The sequence below is a fragment of the Phyllopteryx taeniolatus genome, chromosome 20 (genome assembly GCF_024500385.1).
Source record: "Phyllopteryx taeniolatus isolate TA_2022b chromosome 20, UOR_Ptae_1.2, whole genome shotgun sequence".
Taxonomy (NCBI): Eukaryota; Metazoa; Chordata; class Actinopteri; order Syngnathiformes; family Syngnathidae; genus Phyllopteryx; species Phyllopteryx taeniolatus.
In genome coordinates this window covers 6,419,041-6,446,029 of record NC_084521.1, presented here as the reverse complement: position 1 = coordinate 6,446,029, position 26,989 = coordinate 6,419,041, and the positions used below count along the sequence as shown (strand labels likewise).

At 41.5% G+C, this 26,989-nt stretch overlaps 1 protein-coding gene across 1 annotated transcript in view; it reads left to right on the top strand.

Moving 5' to 3' along the window:
* The window catches only part of ptprn2 (protein tyrosine phosphatase receptor type N2), a 120,071-nt gene that overhangs the window by 56,448 nt on the left and 36,634 nt on the right, over nucleotides 1-26,989 (top strand). The window contains exon 11 of the mRNA XM_061758492.1: nucleotides 2,473-2,537. Within this exon, the coding sequence (XP_061614476.1) occupies nucleotides 2,473-2,537 (65 nt within the window). The remainder of the gene's footprint in view (nucleotides 1-2,472; nucleotides 2,538-26,989) is intronic.

Sequence of the window (26,989 nt, the reverse complement as noted above, 5' to 3'; positions counted from 1 at the left end):
CATTCCTTTCCCGTGCATTGATTGCAGAGTCCTCCACATTGATTGGCCGTTAAATACCGACCCGCTTCGGCCCGCTACAACGTGTCAGCCGGCGAGCCGGGCGGCGGTCACGTGTCATCTGGTGTTGACGCAGGGCTAATCTTTCCTCCGTTTGACTCGTGACGCCGACACCGCCGCTGCCCCGGAGGGGTCCTCATTAGCGGCGAAACGTTGCGTGACCTTTTGAGCGCCTTCGCTCCTCCCCGCCACCTACGCCCTCGCCCAGCTGGGCCCAATTAGCTGGCTCATTACCCCCCCCCCCCCCCCCCCCTCCTAAACAGCACCCAGGTAGCTCCACCCTGGCAGCCAGACGACTAAATACATAACACGAATTGAAAATGAGCTTCATCTTGGAGATGCGCGTAGAAGACTTTTCACCTCTCGCTAATGGCACATTTTCTTGACTTTTGTGGCATTCAACCCTTTAGTGCTTTGAATGTACAGGGTGTCCCAAAAACAATGTACTCACTCTTTGACTGCTCATTACTCGTGTATTCACTTTGATTTTGGTGTTTATTGGCACAGATACAAGCCTAATGAGTTCAATTAAAGAAAATAACATTGTAAAGGAAACATTACACGCTAACTCGGTTCAGCATTCGCCCCCTGCTATATTACAGATTCTTTTTGTGGAATATTTTTTATCGTGGATTATTGTGTATTTTTGCAGTCTATAACGATAATTTTTTTTCATGGATTTTTATCGTATAGTGAACCGAATAACCGAATCGCGGATAACAAATACCCGAGAGTAATTGCGTAAAATATACAAGTCGATAGTAGTTACGAACTTGGTCACGGATCAAATTAAACAAGCTACCACTCTTATTCGCACCTGAAATAAAAACATCAAATAAGGTAATGGACATTCAAACTGTGAGTACATGTTTATGGGAGACACTGTATATGCGACCTTACCCAGCACCTGCCCCCCACCTCCCCCATTTCTCCTCCTCTCTGCCTAAAATATACGCCACCACATTGACGAGATGATAGGATGATCAATGCGTTCTACTCAAACCGGCAAGATGAGAGGGTTCGAGCGCGGCAGCCAGCGAGAGAGATGGATGATTATCCTAAAAGTAGCATGCTTAATTAAATGGAATGCCACATACATTGTGGCCCGAGTGGAATCACCGGGATAGATTAAAATACTAATTAACACAGGCCCTCGCCCAATGTGGAGTGCGAGGTGAGCTTCAGTCTCTGCAGGGTCATTTGCATAGCCTTCATCTGGGGGAAATGGGATTTAAAGGACCTGCTCGCTTTAACTCACATTCACATGCTAACAAACTCAATTAAGAGGATGCTGCATTTTCCCCGCATTATTTCATTCGGCGTAATCTATGAAAGCCCCCTTTGATTTTTGTTTTTCAATGTACGTGTTTGCTTCAAAGGTAGGACGTGATGGATGTGTCGGATTTACATGAGAATATGTCTGACGAAGCGGGTCGGTGGAAATAGCTTCGGCGTATTTTGATGAGATCACCAGATTTGCGGTGTATTAATTATTGTAAGGACAAAAGGAGGGAGCTTAAGTTATTAGCGAACACACTTCAGCTTCAGTCGGTTGCACTCCCGAATGTTACAGTGTTGCTAGATTTAAACAGTGGCAGTTAGATCTGCGGCCATTTGTAGGCCTTCAAACCAAATAGTACAGTGGTACCTTCAAGTTTGAATGCCTCATAAATTGGCCAAGTACTCGTGTGGATTTTGCTTTGAAGGAGGACCAAATGGAAGTTGAACCAGCATCACATAACGGATTGTGGAGCCACTGTACATTCGAAACCTAAATCCCGCCTTACTGAACACATGGACTGAAGACTCTCCATGACAACCCAGGCTCAATTTAGTTGATCCATGACATGCTTCCTTGACACCGATTTCTGTACTACTTTCCTACTTAGACAGGACTTTGGTGGCATCTTGTGACATCTTAATTTCTGTTTGGTAAGTTTTTTCAGCAAACAGCTGGGGATAGGTTCCACAATAAATACATTTGTGACTAGTGAACCGCGAATATGCCGGGGTTCACTGTACTCTGCTGTAGTCATCATTCATCCACGTGACGACTGGAGCTCATCTCCAACTATTACGACATTGACTTCACGGTAACTACTGACAGATGCTCGTCTTTCTTTACCACCGCCGTCCTTTCAGAACAATTGATTGTCTGTCGAAGAAACAGCGGTTCATTTTCCCAGTTGCGTTGACCCAGCAGTAAATGACGCACGCTCAGGCGTGGGCCGCTCGCTCCCTGCGATCGTTTTGACATCTGACTCACGTCGTCTCATCCGTTGCATCACTCTCGGTATCACTGACCAACTGGTTCCGCCCCGAGAAGTGGGAATTTAAAAAAAAAAAAAAAAAAAGTGCTACTTTGTCATCCTCTGCTCATAGTCACTACCGCCTCCGCTTTTGTCTCCCGTGCAGTTCGAGCAAAGCAGCAGCTGGAGAAGGAGACAGGCCTGAAGATAGTGGAGGCTGGAGTCAGTGACGTAAGTTACAGTCACTAAAAATATATCCATCGTCCATTTTCTATCCGGCTTATCCTGCACAGAGCAACTGGAACCTATCCTATCTGACTTGGGGCGAAACGCAGACCACGACCACAGGTGCCAAATTAAAGACCATTCATGTCATTTTTTTTCTTCTTCCCAATTTTTTCCTTGACTTCTGTTCAAAACTTGTCAAAACAAGTGTACTCTGTAGTAGGGGTTGAACCGATAAGTCGACTTTACTGCTACACATTGACATTCAAATCTTAAAGTGGACTAATTGCTTGTCCTAATTTTATGGCATCTCATCTTCTAATAGGTCAAATTACAGAGGACTTCAGATGCTCTGTAGAGTGGCGAAATTTCCAATCAGCAAGGCGATAGTTTGCGCAGGTCTGAGTGATGATTACTAGTGTATTATGTTCACAAATCGGACCTTGAGACAAATCAGAAAATGGAGCAAACTATTTTTTGATCCTGAACGAAATTATGTTTGTTCACTGGGCGTTTTGAAGGTAAATGTTGTTACTTTTAAAGGTAAATGGTTTCTTTGCATCTTTGCGTATCTAGAAAAGCTCTACAGTGTGATTGAAAAGTATCTCCCTATTTTAAAATACTTAATTTAATTTATTCATATGTTGTAATATTTTTCTCAATTTTTTTGTGTATGTTCCATTATTAAAGGAGCAAGTCTATTCTACCAACAACTTTGGAAGAACTTGGAGGGTGAATACGAGAAGTTATGTCTTCCATCCCATAAGACTTCCCCGTGAAATCGGTTAATGCGGTTCCCTGACGGCTTGAGAAACTGGTGGCTAATGCTGGCGCCCATATCAAATTTTAAATAAAACTCCATGCAATACACTTTACACACACAAGAAATATAGTTCAGAAATAAATTACAAATACTTAAAAATGTAAAAAATTAAATGACCCGGTGTATAGAATCAATTTATTAGTAGTAATCGTCAGGGGTGGGTGGATGTGGATGTCGCAACCTCCCCTAAGACCACCCCCAATGTTATTTTGAATATATGCCATGGGTGACGGAAAAATGGACAGCAGGTTGTTAATGGCTGGACTGTGGACACCCCGATTTAGTCTTCAATGAACCGAACGTGAATGTTTTTGGAATGTGGGAGGAATAAATATGGAAAATTGAAAGAAATATGTGAGGTGAAAACCCTCCAACTAATTAGCATATCATTGTGTTTGCGCTCATGGGCAAAGAAATAACAGCCACTTGTTTTGGCATCCGTTTCACAACTGCAGCTTCATTTGTGCGGCCGCACGCCATCATCTTAAGCCGGCCGACGTATCGTCGCCACATATCCGCTTAAGTGTTTTTGCCGTGATTGCCATCCCTCCCCCTGTTAATTTCCTTTAGGTGCCCAAGAGAGCTTTTGTCGCCATGGCGAATATAGCACAACAAGACAAAAAAGCCAGAGGCGTTTTGTTTAAAAGCTCAATGCGCAGTCACTGTGTCCAGATTATCTGGAGGGCTTTTTGGCCCCTGGCAATGCATCCGTGACATATTCATTGGGCAAAAATTAAGAGGAGAAGCGGAGGACCCTCAAGCGTGATCCAGATGAAAGGAGAGTAAATGTGTATTCACTCAACGCTGATTAATATTCATATGTGTCAGAGGTAAGGATCTAATCAAGCGCCCATTGACGCGTCATAGCTCGCTTAGTAAACGAGTTTCTGTGCGGAAATGAGACAGACAGCCTCGTAGACCCCTGAGCTGGCCTGATCACCCGGCATGCTGGGATGGATGCTGCCTGTGGATCGCGGGACGGTTGCCATTGGCAACAACCGTCGCGCGCGCCATAGACTCTATCATTTTGTTCTGTTTGTCCCTTTTGGTGTCTTTGTTTGCCCATCTGCCTCGCTTTTATATCCCTCGTCTTACTCTATGTTGTTTCTCTATATTCTCCTCAATTATATCTGATTCATTCATCTGATCCCCCCCCCCCCCCCCCCCCATTTTTTTTTCATTTCATCACAGTGACTTTTATCTTGTTCCTATCCTTGCTTCGCTTTCATTCATTCATACTCGCACTGACTGATTTAGTGCACTTAGTGGCGGGGGCTGTGTTTGTCATATCGGGCCTATTTGTAGATAATTAGCTGCAATAATAGTCCCTCTGCAGGAGAGAGGCAGAGGGAGGAAGGGGGGAAAAAATTGCCTGCCTTCCACCTCATGGGGAGAAAATCTGCGCCTTCACTTGTGTTTGTAGAGATGCATGTCGAGGAAGTGCCGCATTTGCCGTCCCACACAAAAAAAGTTGTCGATAGATACTCTCTCTGGAATAGGGATGTGAGAAAAAAATATTGTCATAATCGGCTATGGATGCAATGCTGCAGCATTATAATCGATTCTTTTAAAAAGCCGTTTTTTTTCTTCCTATGTACAGTAAGTGATGTTAAAGATTGTCTTATTACTTAGTCTCTTTCACGTCTCAGACTAATCTCATTTCCCCAAAGAGCTGTGCCAAGTTCATCCAGATTTTGGATTGATCAATAAAGAAGGCAACGAGGACTGGAAGTCTCATGCTAAAACAAAGTTAATTACTCACCACTTGAACATGAAGTCGTAGACATGACTTGTATCGAGTCGTTGGAGGCAATAGTGCTGCTTGGTAATTAGAGTGAATCAAATCATATTGTGGTTGGAGTGAATCGTATTGCATGGCATCATAATTTCAATGTATTGTGCGTAATTGAAATGTGTATCATTTCGTAATCGGAGTGAATTGTATTGTAATTGCAGTTCGTAATCGGAGTGAATTGTATTGTAATTGCAGTGATTTTTACGGTATCGTAATTGGATCGTATTTTAGAGTTAGTTTACGTATCATAATTCGAGTGAGACATATTGGAATGTATCGTAATTGGAGTGTATCGTAAAGTATCGTATCGTAAGTATAGTACAGTGAATCGTATTGTAATTAACGGGGTAACTAGAGTGATTTGTATTGTAATTAGATCAAATCAGAATTTTAAGGAATTGTATCATAGTTTGAGAGAATCACGTTGTATTGTCATTTGAATAAATCGTATAGTAATTGCAGTGAAGCTTCTTTATTGGTCAATTTTTGTCATTTCATAATTAGAGTGGATCATATTGCACTGTGATTAGAGTGTAACGTAATTAGAGTGAATCGTTTCGTAATTGGAGTGAAATCCATTTTATCTTAATTGGAATGTATCGTAATTGGAGTAAAGCGTACAGTAATATCGTCTCATACTAATTGTATGGTAATTAATTGTATTGTTTTGTGATTATAGTGGATTGTATTGTAATTGGAGTCAATTGCATTATAATTCCAAAGAATTGTATCATAATTTATTGGTTAACATTGGAGTGAAACGTATGCTATCACTTAGGTAGCTTTACACATGGATGTTTGGTATCGTTGGAAGTGTTTCGAGATAACATGTCGCCGCTCTCTCGGCGATGGAAATGCACGTCCTTGTTCCGGATGCGATGATATCACCGCTCTGTAGTTGAAGAAGCGGAGAGTTGAGAAGAAGTTGTGCAAAATAGTCTCTTTTCACAGGAGAGGTTAGAGTGGCCTCTTCAAATGCATTAAGTTTAAAAGGTGTTAAACCGAAAGCCTGTCTTCCCTAAATTTGCTCTAAATTGACAGTTATGAGTGACTGCATGCAATGAGCTTAAAGAGTGAGCTTTTCTTTCTATCTATTAGTGGCAACAAAACAAAAAACATTTTTAAATATGCTGGTTAAATTGCTCAGAGAATGCCCAAGACAGACAAATTAAACGTAGTAAAGTATTAGTGCGGACGGCGTACTTCCACAAGTAGGGAGTAATGGCCGCACTGTGGTGGGTGTCATTAAGTCTTATCGCCGGTAACTCCCCTCTTCTTCCATTTCTATTGAAGAGGTGACAAATGACACAACAGCTTAGCAGATGTCCCGATAGAGTGCACGTCAATCGCGCTAGATGCGGACGAGGATAAGCAAATGTCAAAGTGGGGAGAAGGAGACATCCATCAGTAGGCGAAGCAATATCTAGTCCATTCCGGATCCCGGCGTTGCCGCACCCCTAACGACAAAATGCAAGAAAAATTGTCAACTTTGTTTTCCGTAAATGAAGTATGCCGATGATGAGGAGGAGTGGGGGGCGGGAGATGTCATTGTGATTAACAGCCAAGTCCCAAGTGGTAACACGCGTGCAGACCCAAATCGCTAATGGAGATGGTCTCGCAACATCTCACAAGTCTTGCAAGTGCTGTGGGGCGGGAAAAAAAAAAATGTGGGACAAAGAAATTCTTGCTGGTCGATAAGGGTCCAGTGGTAGCGCAATCGGTTCTGTGACACGAGTCGGACTTCCGTTTGGTCCGCCTTTGAAACAGAATGTCTCATTGAGATCAATCACAGGTCCTTTTTCTATCGAGTAATCCCCAACTGCACATTCACTTTTTGCAAATTTGGGGAGGGGGAACTATTCCCCCCTTCGCTGACAAACACACTTTTTTGAATTTTTTTTGTGCTCGTTTTGAAACGCCTGAAGAAGCCACAAGATGGTGCCAAAGCACTGTCTCAATAAGAAAGTAGTACAGTTGGTCTAAGGAAGTATGTTAAAGTGTTACATCCTGACTAAGAGACAAGCTTCGTGTGATGGGGAAAGAGTTCAGTTTAGCCTGGGTTGTTACGGAGAGTCATCATTGCGCTTGGTGTGATTTTTGTGTTTTTGTTTGTTTTAAACACCACCGCTGTCTTTTCTGCAACTAACAAGTCTTTCCAGCACAAACCTTCGATGCTGGCTGAAATTAGGTTTAGTAATGGCCTGCGTGATATGATGACATCGCCCATATTGACGAAAAATGTCAAACTCCATATTGTCCAACCTCTGGGCTGTCTGAACATGTTCATTTGGCACTTTGGTCAAACTCCAAATTTCTACAACTTCTAGGTGTCTGAACGTATTCATTGGGTTCTGCGGTCACTTGACGAGTGGATGCAGCATCATTCCACGTCACCGGAAATCATCTCTCTTCCCCCGATAACCTCCTCCCCAATGGGCTGGAAAGAGTGTGTGCGGGGGGCTACTTTCACTGGTGTGGAGAGGTGAGGGGAATAAAAGGGATGCTCAAAAGGATATTTTGAAAGGGAGCCGTGTGATGTTCAGAGGGACGGTTTGAAGTGAAAGACACCACAAAGACAAGCGCACAATGCTGTGAAGCCTCAGAGACCGTCTGAGGAGGGTATGGTTGCGTGTCTGCCGATAGTTGGCCTGGAGCTTCGATCTTGTTTTTGGGGCAAGACACGTTATATTCGAAATTAAATGATTTAGATGCGGGCTAGTTTTTAGAACGTCTGCCTCACAGACAAGAGGTCCTGGTTTAGAATCTCAGCTTCCTCGTATTAAAAAAAACAGGCAGAATCCCGTGCTGTTTCCCTTTATTAAAACACATAACAGAAAAGATTGTAGTGGTTTTTTCGCGGGGTTAGAAAAAATTAATGACATTTTAATTCATTTCAGGAGTTAACTGAGAACACCCCTATCACCATTCAAATCATCTTTCTCCATTGAAATGAATGGAAATGCAAATAATCTCTTCCAACCTCCCCCCAAAAAAGCTACAGAAATCCTTGTAATGTTTTTTTTTTTCCATGGGGAAAATACCACTCGATAGTTTACTTAATAAAAACATCAAGTAATAACATAATTAAACAGTTTGTATATTAGGATTAATTCATTGTGGCTCCTGATGTGCGTGACTTGGCCAAAAACTCCCCCATGCATAGATTCGACTCCATTTTAAAATGTATCACCTGCACTTGTTGTTTCTGCTAATGCTTTTCAAGAGAGATCTTTCGTCAGGTTTTTCCTTGAACTTGTCACCGCACGTGGTGTCGAAAAGGGCATTCGTTCCTGCTTCCCCTTGCTTTTCCGCCGCTGGATTCGCCACCGCGTTGGGGCCCCCGCTGGCATGAGTGCCGGGGTCCCTGTGGGAGCAAGTCGGTGGCTGAATTGAGATCCGTTGACATTTTGACAGCGGCCTCTGTGTTGGTAGATAACTCTGCCATACTGCTTATGTTAAGAAGGTCTCATTAAGGGCCAAATTCCCCGAGCTGCATGTCAACTGGTGATTCAACCGCTCACATGTAAATCATACATGGCAGCGAGGCAAGTGCTCCACTCGGTGTCGTTTGCTAGTTTATGCACAGTAGGTATTCAGACTTGTATATATTTAGTGGTTAAGTAAGAAGGCCCCCAAAGTTGGATGATTTGGAGTGGCAAAAAAAAATCCCCAAAACTTTTGGGGAGTCAATAAATGTGATATGGGAAGCACGGTGCACTAGTGCTAAGTTCATCTTAAGCTCCTGAGGTTTGAGGTTTGAATGTCGGCTCTGACCTTCACATGGTTTTCTGCTGGTACCCCAGGTTCCTCACATGAGTAAATATTACAGAATGCTATTTTCCCGATAAAAGCACATTCCCAAAAATATTTGTATTTTTGTGGGGGGTTGGAACGGATAAATGTCATTTCCATTCATTTCAATGAGGAAAGATTATCTGAGAGTGTTTTAAGCTACAAGCATATCTCAAGGCACGACTGAATTAGTGTCACCTGCATAAACTACTTGATTGCATACCGTTCATAACTTCAAAGTGTCATATTATAGTAAATACAGGTAAAAAAAAAACACTTCTAGGCTATGAATCTAAAACTATCAAAGGAAGAAACTCAGTACGGCGGTAACTGAGTGTGCCTTCTTGAGCTGCGTGATGACGTACTCATCCGTGCACGTTCGTAACCTCGGAAACAACTAACCGCCTGTCGTTAGTTGTAAACATAACCCAATGTAACTGAATGCCTTCTAAGCAGACAAAAAAACAAGAACAACCTTTTAATCATGCCTATGTGGCAGGGAAACGCATGTTTTGACACTCATTAAAAACAGACAAGTTCACTGCTCTCCCCACCACCCGCAAGAAGCATCCATCCAGCTATATAGCGAGCCAAATAACAAACTGGATGGCATGCTATCAAAAGCATTTCTGCGGTCCAAAAGGTCACGTGATGGTAAAAGGTTGCCGAGAAGCAGAGCCGCCGTACGGCCTTTCATCAGCGGGGAGGCAGCTGGAGTCCTCCAAAGAGGCCGACTGACTCGGGCAGGGCTGCGGGCGCAGCGGGGCTGCTCCGCGGTGACATTTCACATCCACATCCACCGCGATAATGGCATTTGAGCCACTTTCAAACACACACACGGCCGCGCCGCTGAAACATTTATAGGCGGGCGATGCTTTTGTTGTTTGGGTTCATGACACCGTCGGAAGGAGTTTGCATAGGTGGTGTGCGACAAAAAGGCAGTTGAAGGCCAATGCGCAATTGATTGGAAACACACACATGTATACACTATAGATACGCACATAACATAACAACTCATCCAGTTAAGGGGGGGCTCCCTGAAGTGCAAAGAAGAAAAGACATATCTGCAGTGTATTATATGGTATGTTGTGTGCGTGTGTGCTGCCTAATCACTGAGTTATTGCCACTCCCAGTGGGAGTTTACTGTCAAAATAAACATGAAACCAAGAGCATTGCACTTTGCGCATTTAAGACAACCACGTTGCTTTGCCTTAATGGTCCGTTTAGCTTAATGTTAACAAAGAATAAAAAAAAAAAAAACACCATCGGCGTCACAGTGTTATAAGCCTGCGAGCGATGGATATTTGAACACAAATTGTAAAGCAACACATGTAGACAGATCTGTATTGTCGTATAGTCTTTTTCCGCTGTAAAGAACTCATATTACTGCGCTTACTAAAGAGCTGAGTGCTGAAGTAAAAAATGTGGCAAAAACTGTTCAATTGCTCTACATTCTATTTAATCATGTCATTACTGTTTTTATAAAGTACAGTATTATAAAGTGCTATAACAACACAATTGATTGTTTTATTTCAAACCTATTGTAGCAGAGTATAAAGGTGACCTCGTAAAAAGTGTTTTTACCCTACAGTGGCGTCAAGCCTTCCTTCATTGGCCAACTTTTATGCTTTTCCTGAAAATGACGTAAAATTGTATTTTGCTCTTCTAATTCAGCTTGGCAAACACGTTTTGAAGTAAAGCGTAGTATATACGATACATGCGGCATCCGGATCAACATGCACAGCTCTCATGAATTTTATTCGCTCTCATGTAGGAAAATGGTCAATATATGCTCTTGTCCTTTGAAGTGTCCCCTCGTCGGAAGGATTTGTCTTCACTGGTTGGAGGAATTGCATTTGCTGCCGGTTGGTGCTTGTTAGTAACACGCCTGCGATATTCTGCCCTTTTTTAGATTAAAGGAAGACAAAATGGGACTGATACCGCCTGATAACAACAGTGCGCTGGATTTAAAAAGAAAAGAAAATGGCAAGAATAAATATTCATTAGACAAAGTCTTCTAAGTAGAACAAAATAGTCATTTATTATTTATAAACTTCCACTGTAAGTATGAATATCTTGTTGTTCGACTTAGTGTTGTGCATTTGATATCAAACGGACACATGATAAGAAGATGAAAGGATTGTCGGTCTCATCTTTTGCACTATGTAACCAACTAAATATTGGAACGCTAATATTTTATTGCTAAGTACTGTTTGCTTTGAGACAATCAGTTCAATGGTACCTTAAAGTAGTAGTTCTCAAACTGGGGTCCCCGAACCCTCAGGGGCCGCAAAAATAATGTGCAGTGAATTAAATGGTATAATTTTAACAAAAGTGCTTAACTACATATGGAGATTGAAGTGCCAATTAAACATAATAAAGTAATTAGGCGTCCTTACTTTAGCTTTTGGTGAATTAAAAGCTCAAAAGTGATTGTGACATATCGTCACATAAATATGACATCCCTGCATGAATAAGGTGTTGTTGTTGTGTTTTTGAAACTAAAGCGTCGTTTCCCAGAATAAAAGGTGACCAACTAATATTAGTGCCGTACTTAATGCAGTGCGACAAAAACAGTTGTTTTTTTTGTAATTCTCTTTAATTATGCGATGACTGTATATTTTCATAAAGTACAAGATTATAGAGTGCTATTTTAAATTAATTAATTATTGAATTAAACTCAGGGCACCGCTGTATTTGGAGGTTTGAATCAGTTGGGAAATGTGAAACGAGTGGAAGGACAAATAAGTGGGCTTGAGAATAAAAATAAAATTTGTACAATACGTACAATTTCGGGTTACTTTGCCACCGTAGGAATGGAACTCGGTTGTAAACCGAGGACCCCTCTGCACTGTGTTTATGTGATAAATGACAAATGACTGCAGTGTAAAGTATGATCTTTACCCGCCACGTGCTTTGAAAGCTGGCTGTTTATGCAAATGGTTTGACTGGCACTGGCATTGGGGGCCTGATGGCTCGGTGCCCGGGAGAAGCTGAAGGAAGGCGGGGTAAGGAACCTGTGGTGTCCACAGCTGGGGTAGCATGGCAGAGGCTTTAAATGTCAGCTGGGAAGGGATGCGGATGCCATTTGGCCCGAAAAGCTGCATGCCCAGGGACCGGCGGTGGGATGCGAGAGCAGGGGGCTCACCCGCTGCCATTTATCATGCAGCTACTCGTCTAGCACATCTGGCACTTAGCTACTGGTAGCCTGCTGGAAAAGCCCTCGCTGCAGGCTAACAGCGCAAAATGGCAAATGACTCCATCCAGTTGCGTTGTTGTTGGATAGAAGCAGGCATTTATTACAGTGTGTCAATTGAATTATAACAGGGGGTTGCTATTTAATTAACACATTTAAGTCTGCCTGGATTTTAAAATTAGCACTAACTGAATACCTAACTCGCGGAATTGGACATTTTGGATTAGCGGCCGACGCTAAGCGGGAGGTTAATTATCGCTCGCTGAGCACGCTTTGCTCCCCGTGAATTGAAAGTAATCGGCTGTCCAATCAGCTTTTATTTATGCCAATGACCGTAATTGTCCATCCGGACGCAAAACGTCGTTTGTTCTCGTCTGCTAGATTTCTAATACAGTAAACCCGCGCTATTCGTGAGCCCTGCCACAAATAGCGAAAAATCGTGAGTAATTGATGTCCCACCCATAAACTGTTCTAGAATTGCCTCTATTAAAAGGAAAAAAACTGTAATACTGCATATCAAAAACTATGATCCCAAAAACTACATCCTACATTACCCTAAAAAAATAAATGGCTTACACATGATTTGATTTCGAAAACATGCACGTGGTATAGACTCTTCGTAACAACCCAGGCTAAACTTAGCTTAGTTCCTCCCTTACATACAGCACAAGAATATAGTTGAGATTTACAGTGGTGCCTTGGGATACAATATTCATTCGTTCCATGACCACACTTGTATCTCAAATCGTCTTTGCCCACTGAAATAAATGGAAATGTCATTGCTCCGTTCCAGGACCCACCCCAAAAAAACAAAAAACAAATTGTAATGTGTTTTTTAATAAGACAGTATTATTTTTATTTCATAAAAACATCCAGTAACGACATGATTAAATAGAATGGAACAAATTAAACAGTTTTTGCCACATTTGTTGCTTCAGTTCAATGGACATTGTGCTTCTCCTTCTGGTGTGCACGCCTTAGCCACCTGAAAGCAGTACAATAGAGACATACGGATATAAATGGAGATGGACGTGACATCACAACTCCTCAGCAGTAATACTAGTCATTCTCCCCAGAGGATAAATAAATATTGATCTGTGAGTAGTTTACTATTGTATCTGTCTACATGTTTTGCTCCACTGTTTGTGTTCCAATATCCGCTGCTTAAATGGGTACAACACCGCGACACCTATGCTATACGTTAACCTGTCTATGGCGTTTTGCATTGTCCGTTATTTGTTAGCTTTACTAAGGCAAAGCTGTGTGGTTGTTTTAAATACACAATTTGTAATTCTTTCTTTTGTGTTTAGTTTGACCGTAAACTACAACTGTGGGTGGCAATTTAAAAAAAAAAGAATTGTTCACTATCTCCCAAAATGAGTTGAGTTCACGACCATATCTAACAGCCATTTTCTATGCATTTTATGCTTTCATTTAGTTTTTTTGTGTGTTCAAATACATGTACAATGTGTTTAAAAACTGAGTTTTAAGTTGTTTTTTCACCTACGGCGGGTGGGTCTGGAACGGGATAAACGGGCGTTCACTGTACCGACAAATGGGATTATCTGTTCGTTAGCAGAAGCTGACACTAGCGGACCCGCATAAACCCATTGAAATATTGATTTTGTGTCCCGTTTTAAACGCTAAATGTCGTACTTATGCTCGAGTCAATATCCAGAACGAGAAGAAAGGATTGTATTTAATTGCCGCTTGCTTGTTGATCTTGGGAAGTGGCGTCCTTGAATGCATGCAATCACACGCCAGTCACAGTTCATTACATTGACGATGGAGTGGGAAGGCATCACCGCGGCTTCAGCGGAGGCCTCGCGCTGTAATTATGCTTGTGGGTGAAAATAGGTCAGATTGATTGTATGCCTTTACAACAATGAGCCGTCAATCTATCGCCGAATTGCCAAGCTATCAAAAAAAAAAAAAAAAAACCTTGATGAAAGTCATAATTAATTCTGTTTGCGATCAGCCGAACGTTTTGTTTGTTGTTTGACGCAGTGGCGGGCAGACGACTGATGTCGTCTACGGCTGTAGCTACAGAGTCTCGGGGGGGATTGCTTTTTTTAGGACGGAGCTGCCTGCTTTGGCTCGAGGGCACACTTTCTTTCAACACACATCCCGATAATCGGGCCAAATTTGAGCACTTTTCTCCAGAACAAAGTCAGCAAATGCCAAATTGTTGAGTGTCTCAAAAAGATTATCCTGACCGATTGTCCTGCGGGGTGGGCTGTGTTAGAAGTTTTCCTCTTTTGTCAAAGCTGACAATCGTAAATGTGAAACCTGTTCATGATTTATGCTCACAAATTCCTAGGAGTGTTGTGGACACCAGTTTGGCCGAGCCACGGACCATGTGATTGTCACGGTAGCCGATTAATTGGGGCACCAACAATTGGGCCAAATTTGAGCATTTTCCTTCAGTGTGATCAAATTCGGCAGAGGCCCAAATATGGGATGTCTCTAAAAGATCATCCACAGCGATTATCCTGTGATTTGGGGTGTGTTGAGATTTTTCCTTCTTGATTTGCTCAGGAAAACGGTAGGGGCCGACAATCATATATGTTAAACCTGTTCAATGTTGAAAATCACAAATTCCCTGGGAATGTGGTCAACCGAGCCACAGACTCCATGATTATGAGGTGAAGCAGAGCCAATTACTCTGAACACACCTTACACCACAGGATAATCTTTTTAGAGATCCGGCAATCGGTCATTTTCTGACTTTAATCGGAACAGAGCCCAAAAAAAATCTCAAATTTGGTCAGATTATCAGTATGTGTGTATCCCACATTTTTTATTTTATTTTTTTTTTTAAATCAGTGCATAGCCCCTCACTGTCCCTCATCAGATTGGCCGGGCTTCATTAGCATGTACCACGCGGTTCCTCCGATTAACAGTAATTAAGGAGAGAAATCAGAGGGTGACTCGGCAAGTGAGGACATGTCTCCAAACCAGTTTACCGAGTTTACCCTCTAAGCAACTCTTGGCTGCCGTCCCCATGGCGATAACGGTAGAAGACGAAATTCTTTCCTGAGGACGCGGCTGAGAAAAATGCACGAGCAAGGACGCGACCCTTATGTCCATCACTTGCTGCCCCCTGTGGTTCGACATCCGTAGTGTCGGTTGCGCAAGACCTGGCTGATCATGGAGGCATATGCTCAGGCAGGTGGTCTCAATATGTCCAGGAACAACTCCACACACTGGAACGGACAGTATTGCCACATGTACAGTACATGCCTCAATAGGTGCTGCTGTTTTGGTCAGCAACTGGGTCGTATATAAGAGCACAGAAAATTCGGAAGTAAGAATCTCCCATCGCATTAAAAATATTCAAGTACCTGAATTGCATCAAGCAAATGTAGGGAAATGCCAAACTAATGTAGTTGATTGTGTAGGGCAGTGATTATCAGGTGTGCCACAGGAAATTATCCAATTCCACTTAATTGATTGGATAATTATTGTTTCCTACAAATAATGGATCTTTGTTCCTCTATCTATGCACGTGACGTATAGTGACAGTCACAACAATTAAATGCTGTTACACTAGATGAGCAAATTCCCAATTAACCTGTGTATAGAAATTCTAAGTAAACTGAGATGAAATAATCATTGTTTCACTACCCAAACTACTACTACTACTGTTAGTGACTCAGTAAGATGCTGTAATATTTGACATTTCTTGTAGAGGATAAAGAATATATGCCTGTGTGAGTATTGATATATTATATGTCCACATGTATTGCGCCACCATTTTTATACAAATATCTATTGCTACTAAAACTGCAACTATTGATGCTAACTATTAGCATGTCAATAGCGTGACTTCTGGCCTGGAAAAAATTCAAAGATTGACTTTGCCACCATAGCACCAAGTATTGTAGAAGGAAATGTGTTCCATCTTTAATCCTGGTGGCAGCCACTTGTTTTCATAGTTGCCGTGGAGATGACACACACTCGTGAATAACACCACATCACCAAACGGGGCTCATTGTGGCGCCACCGTCACCATCGGTGTCACACTTTCCCACCCCACCAAAAGTCTGCGACAATGGCAGTTGTAATTATGAACGCTACCTTTTGCCAACCTCTGCCGTCATGCCGCCGCCGCGCCCCACGTAGGCGCCGGCCGTCGCCACTACTCGTGCGACTTGATGTATTGTCTCTCTGTTTTGCGTCCCTTTTAAAATTAATTGCAGTTTTATCTCTCCCCGAGCCTTCCGAGAACATAATAGTTTTAAAGTATCTTGGATTGTATTCAAACAAAACAATTAAAACCTCCCTGTTTTCCTGTCCGCATTTAACTCTGGATGAGATTCCTTTAGTGGCAGTGCTTCTTTTATCTGTCATACATTAGAATTAACCATTAACCAAAATGTCCGTTTGTATTGGGTCATGTTTAATATGTTTAAATAACCATGTATCACGTTTTGGAACTAGCTTTTTTCTATATTTTAGGGTGAAACCCCCAATTGAATAGACCCGGATTGGAGATTGTGAAAGCCCATTTTGAGAGTTTCACATTTCATGGCGAAGCGTCAAACTTCACCCACACTCTGTGATGAAAACTCAGAAATTTTGCAATTGATCCGTCAGCTCTGCTAAGCACACGTGGGAGACTCGAGTCACATGACTTGACTCAAGTCAGACATAAGTTGCCAATTTTAGGACTTGGGACTTGACTTGGTCAACATGATTTTACAAGTCTTGCCCGTTTACATTTGAGAACCTTAATTTTCAAGGTAGTGTGCCATGGGACCTTCAACTTAAAATGGCCGACTAGCTCTAGCTAAATAGCACCGCTTCTTTATTGATTTTCAGCCGTCCTGTCGTGATGGACATGCCAATTTGATTCCGTGGGTGTTCATATTTTTCCCACTTCCACCAACCACCCAAACAAACTTCCAAACTCTAATGTCATCAAATGCTGTTTACAGTTCCACATTAGCATTGTGTACCTGCAGATTTAACTGACGTGAGCTACACCAAAAATAGTTGTGATTCAGCTTGGCTCTTTGAAACTGGCTGCAATAAATTATTCATAAAAATAATATCTTGAGTGCCGAAGCTCCATTTGGGGAGGTGATGGGGGTTTTCGCTTTGAACTACAATGCGCTAAAGGAATGTATTTTGATTTTTTCTCAGCCCCACATTCATCAGCTGGTATAGTTAAAGTGATATTAACGCGGGGTGCACCTTCTGGGCTTTAAATCTATTTTCAAGCGCATTGCTTATCCGCTTACATTTGAAACTATTCCGATGTGCATCGCACTGATGTAATATCGTTGCATTAGGTGGTGCCTTCCGGTGTTGAAGTGTAACTTACACAGAGATCAAATGCAAAAAAAATGACACCGCTCATCCATTTGATGCAATCATCAGCAACAAAAAAAAGAATGCCCTGAATGTATCGTGCTTGTGCGTGTTTCCAAATAGTTTGTGATCAAACACCTCGAAAGGGTCCCGATTTAGCTGAATTGCAATGTTTCACGACGCTCATCGCTAAGCTTGCGTGTGTGTGTGCGTGTCAGTCTGCTATTTTCTCCAGTCAAATAAGTCTGTGTCTTGTACCCGTGCCAAGCGGTTCAAAGTGGCACACATCAAGGTAAATCCGATCCACGGTTGTCACGTCGTCGTCGTTTGAAGGAGGCAGCCCACACATGCGCAACATTGTGCTCTTCCAAAAAGAAAAGTGATAACTTGGGAAAATAACATCCTGTGTGTGCAATGATGGCAACGTTATTAGCTGACGAAGCGAAACATCGCAGTCCTCTACATGCACGTCGTTGCTGATAATACATAATCTATCGAAAAGCCTCTAGGCCCAAAAAGAACTAGAAAGCCGCCATTTTGGTTTGAAATAGCGTCATTTCAAACTATTTCCAGCTGTCCTCCAAAGAGGAACTACTCATTGAGATTTTGACAGATTGCTTAAAAGCCCTGCAGGAAATAGTGAAAAAACACAACCAATTGACATCACCAAAATATGAATAATGGCCTTTATTAATAGTTTAAACCCTAAATATACCACAAACAATGAGCTCAAAACAGTTTCATATCATTTCAAACTCGTCTTCTACCATAAACTTCAATATGAATGACATACTGTTGATTTCATTTTGAAAAAAACATGTTGACCCTCCATAACTTCTACTAACAACCCAGGCCACACTTCGCTCCTCCTCGACATACAAAGCTTGTTTCACAGTTGAGATGCATCACTTCAACATACTTCCTTGACACCGACTACTTCTTTACTTATTAGCCAGGTCCTTGGCGAATAGTCCAAATAGCTGAGGATAGGTTCCACAGGGAAAAAGCACATGAATAGCTAACTGCTAATTGGCGGGGGTTCGCTGTAGTTGGGAACTAAATGGATATTATGGATATTTCCGAAATATTGGGTTTTTCTGAAACAACAGAACCAATGATGTCATGGCATTGCCTACTTGGTGTTCCATGAGATTGCTCTGATCACACAGAGTATATACATACCTCTTGATATGACGGTACAGACATACGATGTTTTGAGGTTTCGCACGGTCCGGTATGAACTGGCAAATTCAGGTGAGGTTTCTTCCATATATTCTAGCGATAATACTAATACTTCAACATGGATTGTGTGTTCAGTAAACCCTTACCATTCACGGCAGAGCTGTCCCTATCCGCCATGAAAAAAATGCAAGTAATTGACACCCCCCCAAAGAAAACCTTCATAATTGCCTTTATAATAGTTTAAATCATAAACATACCACAAACATACCAGGGGACTACAGATGAAAACTAGCCTTCTGGCTAATTCTGGCTTTTTTAACCATGTGTACTTCATGTGTTTTATGAAATTGCATTGTCCCCTTTCAAAAATAAACTGAACTGAAACTATGATCCCAAAACACTTTCAAATCATTTTAAACTCCTCTTAGAACATTTCCCTTCAAGAGAAATAGGAAATGCGCCGCAGTCATTTGTTAGCTCGAGCTATTTTAATAGCCACTCAGCAAAGCAAAAACATACACATGCGGCAAAGACTCTAACAACCCAGGCTAAATTCAGCTCCTCCCCAACATACAGACATCTTAATTTCTCAGCCGAGATGTATCACTTCAACAATACATCATAGATACAATTACTACTTTGCTATTAACCAGGGGTTTGTCACCATCTTGTAATATTTTACGGTGTTACAGAATAAAACAGGTTAGCATTTCAGCGAATAACAGACCCCCCACCTCCCAAAAAAATGCGAATTCATGAATGCCAAAGCGTGAATATGCGGGGCTTCACTGGATTCGTTTTCCAAGCAAAAACGACAAACGACTGTGTATTAATGCTCCGTGGCGTGCTTGTAAACAGGCTGTGAAGGTGAAAGCAAACAATCAAACTGGTTATTGTCTCCTGATCCCTTCTCGGTGGCCAGCGCCGCCATCCCAGGAAGTGCACTTGATCCTGACATTTGTTTAACATTCATCCTCCCTCGCTTTTTTTCCGCTGTTGTTTAAACACGTCCACTTGCCTCTCCATCCGTTTTTTTTCCCCTTCTCCTTTTTCATTATTAGAAATATGAAAGGTGTCATGGAGGCAAACACCAGAGCGCGGTGAGGAGTGCTAAGACAGATAAGCCACGCTGGATTCTCGGCGACTGTCAGAAGACGCGGCACCTCGAAGAAGTACTTACTGCCGGATCAAGCAGGCATGACGCCATAAATATATCTATATTTTTACAGCCAGTGACCGTGGGAGAGTTTCAGTATGTTCTCGCCGGGTTTTTTGTCAGAACGTATCGATGCACGTCAAAGGCTGCCGGCGTGATAGCCATTAGCGCTGGAGCCGCGACATGACTTGTGATAGCGGGCTGTGCCGGCCTTTGCGCTCTGGACATGTGAAAACGTTTCCATTTGCGCCCTCGGTTTGTGACGGGAGACAAGTGCCAAACTTTTAATTGACCCTTTGATAAGCCATGCCCCTCAGAAACACTTTTATTTATTTATTTTTGCTCTTAAGGTTGAACAATAAAGTTAACCGTCTTCATGTACAGTATATCAAATATGTCTGTATTATACCACCCCTAGTGGCCAAGGTATGCACACCAGAAGGCGCACAGATAGCGAAAACTATTTCATTCTTTACATTCTATTGAATTATGTCATTCCAATATTATAGCATATAGAGTAGTATTTTTCATAGTTGCCCAGCAAAGAAAGGCATTCAGCGTGACTCTGTGTGAACAATAACGTCTATCAACGGAGGTAATTACAGTTGGTACCTGTTGTCGTTTTTTTCCTGATGGGAAAACCAAGGTGTCTATTTGAGGGAGGCGTTTATTTGTCTGTCGTGGATGACACGCGGCGGCGGTGGTGCTTGGTGGAGTTCTCTCTTGGGGTAAAATCTTGTCATCTTGTGCTGGCAGGTGGTTGACCAGAGGGCGTAAAGAATAGAGGACAGAAATTATGGCTTTGGATTCTTTCCACTCAGAAAAAAAAAAACCTCTCAGTCACACTAATCGTCTGCTCTTGTATCCGTCTCGAATCTCTGCAAAAAATACAAAAAATAATAATAATAATTCTCTTCAGCTGGCGATAAGCCTGGTATGGACCACATGTATGCCCTATGGCAGAGGTTTTGAATAATTCCTCCTAAATGAGTGAACAAATGTGCAGAGAGCATGACGGAAATTGTCATTGTGAGGGTGACAAAATAATATTTGAAGGAGGGGAGGATGTTTTGATGCATTTCATAGCCCAAAATAACCAAATTGACTGTCAACTTTATATATAGAAAAAAACAGACTCACTTTGATGGTCTGTTTGTTATAAACTGATCAAGACATGCTGAAAACAAAAGAAAAAACAATTCTAATGGAACAAAGTCTTATTTTTTTATGTTACAAAAATTAAGTCATAATGTAATGAGAAAAGTTTTATTTTTATTTTTATTTTTTTTACAAATTTTTCATGCAGAAATTGTACAATAATATAATGATCTTATTACGTTGTAATATTATGGGAGTGATGTGGCGCTACAACAAGAAAGGTCAGAATGTCACGGGAATAAAGTGGTATTATTGCAAGAGTCGAGTCGTAATTAACGAGACAAGATGACCTAATTTTGCTATCATAGTTGTATTATTACAATAATAAAGTCAGAATACTACAAAAAAAATTTACAAGAATAAAGTGTTATTATTACGAGTCATAATTGGAATGCAATTGTAGTATTAGTCGTAACTTAACAAGAAAAAGGGTAGTTAGCTATCATAGTTGTATTATTACAAGAACAAAGTCATAATATTAAAAGAAAAGTCTTAATTTTGCAATACGGAACTCCTATTATAACAAGAAAAAAGTTGTCATTTCTTAAGTGAATAAAATATTGTTACAAATATGAAATATTGTTAATAGAGGAAGTTAATGGGGAAAAGTGAATGTCATATTTTTACAAGTCTGTTGCTGTCCTTTTACAAGAAAAAAATGGTAATTTCACAAGACCAAATGTATATTGAGGCAAAAGTGAAAACAAGATTACAAAAAAAAAACATTTACAACCAAATTTTTTTTTTCAATAGAACGGGGTGTTCTTGAAACATTACAAACTTATTCTCATCATTTTACAGTGCTTCCTCGAATGTTGCTCATGTCTATCCTGTTCCTAATATTCGGTCTCAAGCTGCATTCAAGGACTGCTGGCAATCAGAGAATGTTTGTGATGCTAGTAAGGTGTTGCACGCGTTTTTTCCACGACATTTTGGACACTGCGGGCTGGTCAGTGAACTCGTTTTTTTTTCTCTCTCTCCTTTTTTGTTCTCCTCTTCACATTGCCACCTCCAGCTGTCACACAGAGGGACAATAGAGGAGAGGTGGGGGTGCGCTCTGAATGGAAAAAATAAACTGGAGAGGGCCCCCCCCACCCCCAACTCGAATCTCCACCTCCGCCCCCCTCCCAACCTCTTCCCCAAAGACTCGTCATCTGCATTTGACAGGACCCCTGTTCTCCTCTCTTCACCGCCCCTTTTCTTTCTCTTTTCGCTCTCCCTGTACGCTCCATAATCCTCCTCTCTCTCTCTCCTCTCTGCTAAGTGCAGCTGTTGCTCTCCATTGGAGAGATCTTTTTTTTTTTTTTTTAACATGCAGATTACTAATTAGGATAACATTTTAGCTCGAAAATGTGCACTTTTTCTTCCTCTAGACGCAGGCAGATGTTGGAGGTGTTTGAACAATTAGGCGCAATTTGCATTGACAAAGGGTGAAGTTGTTTCATTGGCTTTTTACTGTAGCCTCTCAAACTCCAATTTGAACGGTGGTGGGACATAAAATAAAATTCACCTATCTGTGATTTACTTGAACATTTGTTTTTCTGACGACTTTCTACTTTTAATTGGATAAAATTGGATTTTTAATTATCAAACGCAATAACGTGATTGTGCAAGTGAGATGCAGGTATTATTACTTTGGGTTGCCAGCCTCACGTTCTCCTGTAATATCTGTGACTTTGAGTGTGTATGGCTTCAAAAGGCAGGGCCTGGTCTGGTAAGTGACGTGCGTGTCAGCGAATGAGAGTGTAGAGATGGCTGTCTGTTCACTGGCTAACCCGTTAGCCTCGGAGTTGTGGCCATGAGCAGCTGATGTATACATGCTTGTTACATCTTTGTTTTCTTGTCGCTCGTTCAATAAAGCGATTGAAAGTGCACTGGCGGCTGTGTCTATCCTTGACCACTTGGCATTACAATATGTTCTAACTAGCGATGCTAGGCGATATTAAATTAGCTAATATTGCTATTTGACCATATGTGTTGGTTACTGTAGACTTACTGTTGTGGCCTTGAATTGCTTGATGTTGTTGGTTACAAGAATGATTCGTGGCAAATGTGCTGTTTCTTGTGCGAGCCTAAAAATGCTTCATACAAAAAATACATATACGTAAGGCGTATTAAGCTAATTTAGCATTTTTATGTTAGCCAATTCACATCGTTACCAAAGCTAGCTCTTAAACACCAACCTCATTTTTTCTTCTCAGTACGTGTGTTGTATACAATTGACAATGAAAATTTGTTTTTACTCTTGTACTGAAATACATTTCCAAGTCCATACTTTTTTATTTTATTTTATTTTCTAAATTTTTTTTTACTTACTGTAAGTACAGGAGTTGAATCGGTGCATCTACTTTCCCCAGAGTCTGTTTTTCTTTGTTAGTTTGTGTTTTGTACACCAGTATCTGTACTTCTTACGTAAAGCATGTGCGTTCTTTTACTTTTTTTACTTTTTAAAAAAAAAAAAAAAAAAGGGGATAAGCCGCCACTTTTGAGGAATCACGGCATACTCTTCTCCGGGAAAAAAGAGAAGCCTGAGAAAACAGCACAGCAAACACAGAGACCCCCGATTGCTCAACAAATGAGCGACGAGTCCCTGCGTCCATTCACGGCCCCCGCACCCACTCTATCCTCCCACCTCGGCCCGCAAGCCTATTAGCCAGGCATCGCTCCTCCGACATTCACTGTCGACAACATGTGGAGGTGTCGCCATGGCAACCCCTGCTTATGACATGTGCGACCGACAAGGGGGGCTGAATTTAAGGAGGGGCTCAGCCTTAACTAAAAAAAAAAAAAAAAAAAAAAAAAAAAGATAGGGGAGAGAGAAGAGGGAGCCCAGCACCTCCCCGTCTCTTTTCACCAGGACGGCGGCGGTGCTGAATGGACTCGCTCTTCGGGGGCTTCTGCACATTCTTCCGCTGCTCGGAAAATCAGGCGGGCATATCCCGCATTCTTCTCCCCTTTTTCTAATACCCCCCTTTTTTCCCTCGCTCCTTTGTTAAGACCCTTACTGGGGAACTTTTTTTTTTTTTTGGGTGGTGGTGGGGGTTAGGGAGTGGGCGGCCCGGGGACGCATAAACGCGCCTCGTAGCCTCGACCGGCGTCAGTGTGTGAAGTAAGCGCCTCTGGAATACAAGAAGACGGCGTCTATCCTGCCCGGCGACATGGAGTCGGGTAATTATTATTATTGTTTCCCCCTGATCTATTCTGCATGCAGTGCATAAAATTTTGCATCCGCTGAGGAACGGCGCTGAAAACTTGTGAACGTCGTGTTGTGTTGGTGATGATTTCGGTGCGATTCCTGGTGATCATCCCTCCTCCCTCACCTTTTTCTCATACAAATACGTGTGTAGATTGTGCAAAAGGCAACCATTATTTTTTTTACTGACACATCTGCCACAGGTTGCTTGAACCTCTCTGCATTTATTAATACCATTTCTATGAAATTAATTAAAACTACACAAATTGGGAATTTTGTCTTACTGATTGAGTTCATTTAATACCAATAATTCAACCAAATTCTGGCGCCTGCTTTTTGACTATTGAACATCATTTTTGTTCTATATTGGATAAAAGTATCTATTTAATCAATGCATATGACAGAGTTTCTCTTTTGCACAAAAAATGCATTTTACCGGGTACCAAACGGACCGCAGCCTGACCTTTCCCCTCCCCTCATTTGTATAATCCAAAACACCGCCCCCCCCCCCCCCCCCCCCCCCAAAAAAAAAAAAAAATCCATCTGGCCGTCGTCGTCCTCTCTTGATTGACTTACATGTTCAGGCTGTGAACAACAGGGACAGACGCCAGGGAAGGATATCATTTTATTGATTTGATTGGGCTTTACCAGCCTCATTGGGAAGTATTTAATGTTTAATCTTTCCAGAACTTTAAAAGCTTTTCAGTCACGCACCCCCTTTGACATCCAGTTGGTGCACCCCCTTCCCCACCCCCATTCAGCATTCTAATGCAGTCTTTTCCATAAAATGTAAGCCACATAACACCTCTTTAAAAAAACAATTTAAAAAAACAACCTTCATTTTGGAAGATTGAAACATTCAGTATAATGGAGTCCTTCTCAAACATTTGAAGCCACACATCCCCTTCAACATCCAGACGCACCCCCCCTTCAAAAAAAAAAAACTAATTTAGAAGATCTATTCATTCAGTCTAATGCAGTATTTCCATAACGTTTTATGCCACGCACCCACTCCAAAAGAATAAAATCTCATTTGTAAGATCTACTACTAGTCCAGTACTATATTTTTACATAGTCCAGTATTTTCGTAGTCTTTTTAAGACAGCCATACACCCCTTTCAACATCCAGTTCAAGTTGGCACACCCCCTCAGGGAAAAAAAAAAAAAAAAACTTTATTTGGAATCTCTAAACGTTCAATCTATTGGAGTCCTTCCAACATATTCAGCCACGAGCCACCCCCCTGTTGAAAAAACACTCAATTGGAAGTTCTAACCATGCACTCTTTCCCCAAATTTTAATCACGCACCCCCTTCAACATCCAGAGCGAGTTGGCACACCCCCTCAAAAAATGTAATTCAGATAATCAAAACACATGAGTCTAATGGAGTCCTTGCAACATTTTAAACCACACACCTGCCCTTCCCCCCAAAAAATTATTTGGAAGAAATGTGCAGTCTTTCTGTAAATGTTAAGCCATGCATCCCCTTCTACATCCGGACTGAATTGGTGCACCCCCTCCTGAAAAAGAAAACAAAATAATTGGCTGTTATGATGAAATGGAGTTTAAAAATGCCCCTTTTTATTTTTGTGCAGACAGACGATCTTTCCACTTTTTGAATGGCGTGTGGGAGGGTTAGCGCGCACCACACTTCCCCTGCTCTGATGGATTCGTTTAATAAGGATGCATATTTTTTTGGGTACATTTTGTGCTCAAAAATCCAAAGTCAATGTTAATATAATAAAATAAATAAAGTTACATCTCACATTTCAGTTAGTCAAAGAAAACAAAACAACCAGTAACATCCCGTGGCTGTTATGAATTATCTATTGATCTTTTTTTTTTTTTTTATGTATTAATTTTCACTCTGGCTGATGGAATGAAGTTTTTTCTCTCCTCACCATGGTAACTTTTTTTTTTCCTTCATGTATTTGTGATCATATCAAAAAGTATTATAGTGACTTTTGAAAATATACACTCTCAATGGAACTGTTGGCGTTTGGGTGGGCGCCATTTTTCCTCCTCCGTACAATCCTCTTCCAACCTCTGATCCTTGGTTGTCTGGCCCACCGTCGAAAAAGAACCCGCTAAAACTGTCAAGCCGCAAGGTCAAGCTAGAAGGGTCTTGTTTTTAAAAAAGTGCTCTGACGATGTCACCGTGCTTCAGCCATCGGGGGACATTTCCTCCCCATCTTTTAATATTACGAGCCTCCTGATGCATGTGTTGTTACTGATTATTATTATTATTTTTTTTTTTTTTTTATGAGTCAAAAGTGTGGTGATTTTTGTGTCCCTCAGTGTCCAAATGTAATGCAGCGGTAAAGAAAACCTATAAGATTTCATGCATCATTAAAAATTCGTGCTTCTAATTCTGCTGTCAAAATTGGGCTCATTGGGAATTTATCGCTAAAGCAAATGGCCACGTGTGGACCAATTATCGACATGCATGTGGAGCCTTTATGCCGGCTTTTCCTACAACCTTCTTATCCACGCACCCCCCACCTTCCGCACACGCCTCTCCCCCCGAAAACACGCCAAAAAACATCAAAACGAGGCCGTTTATAGCCAATAAAGGCATCATGTTAAGACCACTTGAACGAAAACACCACAGTAAAGTTTTACTATTGTGTTGTAATGGAATTTAACGATAATTAGGTTTGTCGTTAGACTTGGTGACGCAGCATGAGGCTCATTGCCCAACATTATTTATGAACATCTTCCCAGTTACTGTAAACAATTGTATGTTTGTGATCACGAGGCGACTCATTTAGTGTGTGACAGGAGCTGCCGTGTTAAGTCATAAAACCTTGATGAAATTTCTAAACTTTTAAGTAATGGAACAATTGTA